The 8,061-nt window shown below is 40.3% G+C and overlaps 1 protein-coding gene across 2 annotated transcripts in view; it reads right to left on the bottom strand.

Annotated features, from left to right (window-relative positions):
* Positions 1-8,061, bottom strand: part of Adgrg4 (adhesion G protein-coupled receptor G4) — an 89,542-nt gene that overhangs the window by 44,174 nt on the left and 37,307 nt on the right. For both annotated transcript variants that reach the window (XM_029473532.1, XM_029473531.1), the window contains exons 8-9: positions 7,162-7,294; positions 4,854-4,972 (exon numbers count right to left, since the gene is read on the bottom strand). In XM_029473532.1, the coding sequence (XP_029329392.1) occupies positions 4,854-4,972; positions 7,162-7,294 (252 nt within the window). The remainder of the gene's footprint in view (positions 1-4,853; positions 4,973-7,161; positions 7,295-8,061) is intronic.

Here is an 8,061-nt window from a genome sequence, read left to right as displayed (position 1 = left end):
AGTTCCAGGACAGCCAGGGCTACACAGAGAAACCCTGTCTCGAAAAACCAAAAAAAAAAAAAAAAAAAAAAAAAGACATGAAGACATAGAGGCTATCTAACCCTCTCTGCCTCCAGAACTTGAGTCCTTTTGCATGGCTTTTGGTTACAGCCTCTGTAGCCTTTCATTGCTTTTCACCATACAGTTGGGGGTAAGGGGAAGTGCTTTGCCATCATTGTGCCTTCACCAGGCAGGGAGACCCAAAGCCTTCTACATATTAGTGATATATTCTATTCATCCCTGAGCTCCACCACAGCCCTGTTCTCTGTCACTCACTCACTGTCCTGCCTGCCAAGATGGTGGAAAAAGCCAGCCAACTTCATCCTGGCCTGGCACACCTTCAGTATCATATGAATAACAAAACCAGGAACCCAAACAGAACTCAAAGAACTTTGAAAGAAAGAATCCTTTTCCTAGTGGTGTGACATAAGGGAGCTAAGAAAAGGAAGGATTTAGGTGAGAGAACTATAGTTTTTCTCCAACTAAGATATCTAATGTTTGTCACCAAAATTAAAAAGAAATACAAATAAATCATTTCAATATGAGTTCATTTCTTTCCTTTACATGGTACTTTACTCATCATTGTTAAGTTCCTGGCCTAAAAAGAAGAGGGTTCCTCCAAAGGTAACAGTTGACTTTTCAGTCATATGCTGAGGCGCCAGCATCCATCTGAGCATCCCCTTGCTCTGTGGCAACTTCTCAGTTAATTTTCTCAAAGTCTCAACCCAGTGCAGCGCTTTTGTTCTTGCTATGGATCTTTGTTGCCTCTTTCCTCCACAAGAGCAAATTCCATTAGCATGTCTAAAACAAATGTGTCACTCAGAAGGAGGGAGGCCAGCAGGAGTCAGGCCCTCTCCTCCCACTCCTCCAGCCTGCAGCACCACCTCCTGCTCTCATTCATGATTCCCTGTCTAGGACATCAGAGTTGGGCTGACTCTTCTAAGTCCGTCACATTTTCTTTGCTAAAGATCTCAAATGTGAATCTTCCATAAGGAAGATTATCCAAAGAAGTGTTCTGCCTTCTGGCCAATCCTTTGGTCCTTCTGTAAGGTGCCATTGTACCTATGCCTCAAGTGATGGCCATTCATTCAGCCAGAGACCGAATCTGGCAGCAGAGCTAGCACATCTACAAAATTATTCAGAAATTGAAATTCTATGAAGAAAATAGATTTCCTATATTTTCAGGCCCTACTTCCTGGTTCAAAGACAGTTCTTTTCCCATTTTAACCTTACACAGTGGAAGAGAAAAACAAGGCTTTTCAGACCTCTTTTGTAAAAACACAAATCCAATTCATAAAGGACCAACATTCATGACTTTCCAAATGCCTCAATCACTTTGGGATTAGGATTTCAACATATATATTTGGCTGAGGTTGGGCATGGTAGCAGAAACATTCAGTCTATAGGACATATTTTACAGAAAGAGCCATGTGTGAAAAGATGCTCAATCCATATGGCACTAGGGAACTCCAAATTAAAGACAAAATGTGGTAGTAGTCCAGAGCTATTAGAATGGCTTAAATCCAAAGCATTTACAGCAGTACATGCTACAGAGGATGTCCTAATGTAGAAGAATGGATAAATAAACTGTCATATATCCAGGCAATGGAATACTAGTCAGAACTAAAAAGAAAGGAGTTAGAAAGCCGTAACAAGACATAGGGGAAATAGAATGTACACCGCCAAGGACAGGAAGTCAACCTGGAGAGCGTACACATTGCATGATCTCAACTACATAACATCCTGGGAAAGACAAAACCATGGAAACAATAAAAGACCCCCGAGTGCCAGAAACTAAAAGGGAGAAAACAATGAATAAATGTACCACAAGGAGGCTTTACGGGGGTGTGGTTCTACACATACATGTTGTGCTGGCTACTTTTATGCCAACTAGTCACATGAACTAGAGGTATCTGAAGGGACCTTAATTGAGAAAAGGCTCAACAAGCTATGAGAGCAAGCCAGTAAGTAGCACCCCTCCACAGCCTCTGCACCAGCTCCTGCCTCCAGGTTCCTGCCCTGTGTGAGTGCCTGTCCTGAGGACCTTAAATAATGAACAGTACTATGGAAGTGTAAGCCTAATGAGCTCTTTCCTTCTCAACTTACTTTTTGATCATGATGTTTTGTTACAACAACAGTATAGTATCCTATAACTATTCACATTCATACTTAGAGTTACAAGTATCCATTGTTCTAGTTAGTTTTATGTGAAGGTCACACAAATTAGAGTCATTTGGGATCAATTGAGAAAATGTGTCCATCACCTTGCTGTATAGGTAAATTTGCCAGGCATTTTCTTAATTAGTGATTAATGTGGGATGACTCATTCCACTGTGAGTAATGACATCCCTCGGCAAGTGGTGCTGGGTTTATAAGAAAGCAGAATAAGCAAGCCTGTATGTATCATTCCTCCATGGTCTGTGCTTCAGTTCCAGCCTCCAGGTTGCTATGTTGAGTTCCTGCCCTGGCTTCTCACAATGATGGTGTATGGTCTGAGAGCTGTAAGCTGAAGCAAACTCTTTCCTCATCAAGTTGCTTTTGGGTATGGTGTTTTATCACAGCAATGGAAGCCCTAATTAAGGCACACACTGTGCAGTGTCAACAGTGAACCCCAATATAAATGTTCAACTGGGTGAGGATAGAGTGATCCATTGTAACAAAGCAAACTGCCTGCTGACAATGTAACAAAGCTAACTGTCTGGTGACTGTGGGAAGACTGAATGTGTTGCAAGCACACAGAGGAACTCTGCATTGTCTTCACTATGGCTGTTGCTGGGCCTCGCAGAGTATTCCTGGAACCCCACACTTGGGAGGCTGAGGCAAGAGCATTGGAAGTTCAAGGCCATCATGAGCTACAGAGAGGGATATAGGCCATACCTACCATGACTCTATCTCAAAAGACTAGATATTGCTATTAGTCTGCTTGTCCTCTAAACAACTAGATTTGATGAGAAGTTAAAGTCCTCTTCTCTAGACTAACCAGGACAAGAAGAGAAAAGACACAAAGTGCTAAAATGCAAAGTAAACGTGTGTATGCTAGGGAGGAGAGGCACTAACATCAACTGTAACTAAAAGATGGCCAGGTACTTGCAACATGAGGACATTGGAACCTTCACGTGCTGTCAGCAGGGATGCAAAATGGCTCCGTAGTTGTGGGAAGCAGTTTTGCAGTTCCTTCAAAGGTTAAAGATAGAGTTACCAGGTGACTACAAGTGTACTTACTCTTCAGTATGTCCTAAGAGATTTAAAACATGTCTACCGGTCATTGGCACCACAAATATTCACAATCTGTCTACAAAAAATAGCCCAACATGAAAATAACTAACTGGCCAGCAATTGATGAGTAACTAAATAAAATATAATAGATCAATTTATCACAATAGTATTCAACCATGGGGCTGGTAAGATGGCTCAGTGGGTAAGAGCACCCAACTGCTCTTCCGAAGGTCCAGAGTTCAAATCCCAGCAACCACATGGTGGCTCACAACCATCCGTAATGAGATCTGACGCCCTCTTCTGGTGCATCTGAAGACAGCTACAGTGTACTTACATATAATAATAAATAAATAAATCTTTAAAAAAAACTAATATTCAACCATTAGTACATACAGGCCCATGCTACAATATGAAGAAACTTCACAAGCATATTGAGATGCCTATAAGAAGCAAAATTCACACAGGTGGAAAGTGGATCAGTTGTTGCTGGGAACTATAGGGGAAGAGTGAAATAGAGATTTTGTTAACAAGTACAAGGATTCTTTGTATAATGAAATGGTCCTTTGTACAAGTCTCCTCTATGAAATTCACAAAGATGGTTGCACAACTGAGTTACTGAGGAAAAACTCACAAGTAAAACAACCTACTAGATGGTATTTGCTAAATGAAGAACATGTTTGTATCATCACTGAAGAGGTTTTACACTACTTTGAAATATCAGGTCTTGATAATCAAATCACCCAAAACTCCAAAGCTTGATAGCACACGTTGTTAATGAAGGAGTTCTGAACCAGGTACTTCCCTACCCTATGAACCAAATTATAAATTAATGCAACTATTACAAATGCATTTTGACATTAAATGGTTAATTCAAACAATCCCACTTTCCAGAATTTATGCTTAGTACTAATTTACACTGCCAAAATTGTTTGTAAAATTAAATATTATATTTGCAAAATATGTGAAATATTCATCGAAGCAGGCTTTTTCCTCTATAATTGATAAGTGTCTGATTTGGGAGTTTTGTGAATATGTGAGTGTGTGTGTGTTGTTTTATTTTGTTTTTGAAACAGGATCTCTTACCATGTTGCCGAGGCACTGGCCTTAAACCCAAGATTTTGCTGCTTCAGCCTTCAAAGTGCTAGAATTATACAAACATGCCACCAAACCAGACTCTTAAGAGTTTTGAAGCTGGGTGGTGGTGGTACATGCCTTTAATCCCAGCACTTGGGAGGCAGAGGCAGGTGGATTTCTGAGTTCGAAACTGGCCTGGTCTACAAAGTCAGTTCCAGGACAGCCAGGGCTACACAGAGAAACCCTGTCTCAAAAAATAAAAAAATAAAAAAAAGAGTTTTGAAATATGGAAAAGAATGAGAAAATAATACTAAAAATATAAAATGAAAATCTGCAAAACCAAACATAGAAGTCCTGACTCCTGCCCTACTGCCACATCCACCAACAAGCATATGGCTTCTGAAATGGGCTGCTGTGAGGTAACTTTTCATAGAGTGAGTTCTGCCTATCCCCCTTTACCTCAGATCAAGTAGGCAAAGTAAGGGAGGTCCCATGATATCTCTATGTGCACAAAACTGTCTTACCATCACTTATGGTGATATTAGCAAGATCCACAATCTTATCAGGGAGTCCTTGGAGCAACTTGCACTGCTTAAGCCTTGGTTTTTCCCATTGACACTTGCCAGTCTGGATGCTGATGGAACTGGAAAAGACAGAATGGAGGAACAAGAGGAATTGTCCAGCGTTGTTATTAAAGTAACAGACCAAAGGGGAATGGTACAGTGACTCACATCTATAATCCCAAAACTTGAGAGGTATGAAGGTCACCATGACTTTCATCCCAGACTGGGATACAGGGTAAGATCTTGTCTCAAAATTAGTGATAATTATCATTAACTAATTAATCAGTTAAATAAGAGCAAGAATGGGAAGCCTGTCCATGACTGTGGCATGCTTTCCCATGTCCATTTCTAGCCTTCAGGCTTAAATAACATAGATGGGCTCCAGCTAGTAATGGAGCAGGATTCAGCTCACCAGGAATCAAGGAAGAGACTTTGACCATGTAGATCTAACTCCTTTCTATCACTTTCTTCTCTTGCCTCTTCTTGTCTCTACATAGTGATTGTCTCCATGTGATTAATGAACTTCTGTCGGGCATTGTCCTTTACTATCAAGCCATACCTTTGCTTCATTTACGTCAGGGCACCTCAAACCAGCCAATACATGCACAAAGTACCTACAGACTCTAGTAATGGTACTAATAGGCAGAGACAAATAGAGCAGGGTCTTGAATGTCACCAGGAGCTTGGAATTGAGTGGTCCTACACTCTGATTTATACAAAATAGAAGAAAAGTTTATGTGAACAAAATGGAATCTATCAAAACACCACACAAGAACTTTTCTTTCTTTTTCTTTGTGCTTCTTTCATTTGTTCTCTTTCTTTCTTTCTTTCTTTCTTTCTTTCTTTCTTTCTTTCTTTCTTTCTTTCTTTCTTCCTTTCTTCCTTCCTTCCTTCCTTCCTTCCTTTATTTATTTATTTGTATGTATGTGTTTGTTGTGGTAGTGGTGGTGAATTTTGATTTGAGTTTTTTTTGGTTGGGGGGGATTGTTCATTGTTTGTTTGTTTGTCTGTTTGTCTGTTTTGAAACAGGATCTTACTCTATAAAACAGGCTATTTTGGAACTTCCTAAGGAGTGTTAGCTGACCTTAAACTCACAGCAATTCTCCTGTCTCAGCTCTTGGAGTTACAGGTATATAATGCACTCCTGTCTGGTTAAAGAGAACTTTCAGCATTTGAAGTGAGCGGAGCCTGGCACAGAAAGGATATATACTTTCCCTGCTTCCACCAGCCAGAGAAAGAGACACACAGAAATAGCCATCATGTCTACAATAGCAAATTATCTCTTAGTACATGGTGAAGGGATAGAGCCAAGCAATGACAGGAAAGGTAACCTGCTGTCTTGATGACTGTGTTAGAGGTTTGCACTTCATTCCTTAACAAAAGTCTTCCATGTAGCAGCTAGACTCCAGAAAATCCTGCTGGCAGCAGAGTGAATTGGTGTTGGGGAATAGTGGACTGTGAGAGAGCATGGTGACAGCTCTAATGTAGGAAAGAGCTAGAAAAGGGCTCATACTAAGGAGCTGGCTACAAAAGAGAAGCTCCATGTGAGCTTCCACTGGGACTGCCAAGGTTGCTTGCTTTGTTGAAGAATTAGATGTAAGCTGGGGTGGATACGATACAGGAAGAGATGTAGCTCTCTACCAGTGCTTTTAAGCCTCTGTCGAAACCTGCTGCCCCTCTGTTCTTGCCCATTTAAGTTATTTGGCATACATCATTAGCAGCAGAGAGTAAGAAACGAAGGCTGATGATTTAAAAAGGGAAAATGATTAACTGAACAATACAAGAGTGATGGAGTAAATTATGATGGCCCATCCACAAAGCGGCTGCCTTCGAATTGATCATTAAAACGATGAATGCAAAACATGGAAATGTTTGATAAACTATTGAATGAAAGGGTAAATTACATTATTGCTATGTAAACCATCGTTACCGCTACAGAAAATTTAAAGGCATACAAAGAAGGGCCAGATTCGGGGTCAGAGAGAGGCAAAAAACAAAAAACAAAAAACAAAACAAAAAAAAAAAACCCATGCCAATCAAAAAGCAGCCATGTTGAAGCGGCCAGGTTGTTGGTGAGTTTTCTCTTTTGTCCTCATGAAATTTGTATTATATTATACGTGCATGTTTAACTCTAAAAGGTGAAAGAGAGAAAGAAGCAGTAGGGGAGAAGGAGGGAGACTAAAAAAAAAGGACATAGAAACACCCCCCCCCCAAATGGAGCTGACCTCATTGCGGGTAAACTAGCATTTGGAACTTGGCAGATACATACCAAATTCTTGTGGCGTTCCTATTCTCATTTTTAATGCACCTTTCTTGGGCTGTCTCAGTAGGGTCAGTTAATGGCCACTTATATGTCCCTTTGTATTTTGAGGGTGTTTCATCTGCTTCACATTTTCCTGGCTCTACAGAGGAAAAAAAAATATATGCAACATTATCAAGGGCAAAAGGCACTTAAAAGTATCATGAACATCCATTATGACCCATCATTATTACCCTGCACACAAGCATCAGCACATACAAGAGGAAACTATTTCAACCAGGACATTTAAACTAAGCTTCATGGAAACCAGTTTTAAAGATAGCCTTTGTTTAAATAAGCCTTGCAGTATAACCTCATGTTTATTCCTTTTCATTAGAACACACCCGCCCATGGTGAAAGGAGGCTGCTTTTTCCCACTTTAAAAAATTCTTTGGCAATTTCACACATGTATATAATGAAATTTAGAAGTTGTTTGTAAAAGTGCTATATATGCATTTGGGGGGGGGCAGGGAATCAAACCACAAAAGGGGTACCAGAGTACCAAACACATCTGGAGCTTCTGGCTGCCGATTGTGTTTCCTCAGAAGTATGCCCCGTTATCACTTTGCTATGCAAACACAGGAGATTGGGCAGACATCTCTTCCCATGGTAGTCATCTCTTTAATGGCCTCAGGTGGATGTGGTTTCAGGAAAATCAACATGCCTGCCATGACCAATAGAGCCAGGACCATGATGTCTCTGCTGATGGTGCTTCCCCATTGAAAAACTGCTGAGACACACTTTTGTTTTTTTTGTTTTTTGTTTTTTTTTTTTTGATTTTCTTGCTTTATTTTTTTTTAATATTTTTATTACATATTTTCCTCAATTACATTTCCAATACTACCCCAAAAGTCCCCCATAGCGCCCCCC

The sequence above is a fragment of the Mus caroli genome, chromosome X (assembly GCF_900094665.2).
Source record: "Mus caroli chromosome X, CAROLI_EIJ_v1.1, whole genome shotgun sequence".
Lineage (NCBI taxonomy): Eukaryota > Metazoa > Chordata > Mammalia > Rodentia > Muridae > Mus > Mus caroli.
The sequence above is the reverse complement of the archived record's forward strand: the minus strand, read 5'-3'. Positions and strand labels throughout refer to the sequence as shown.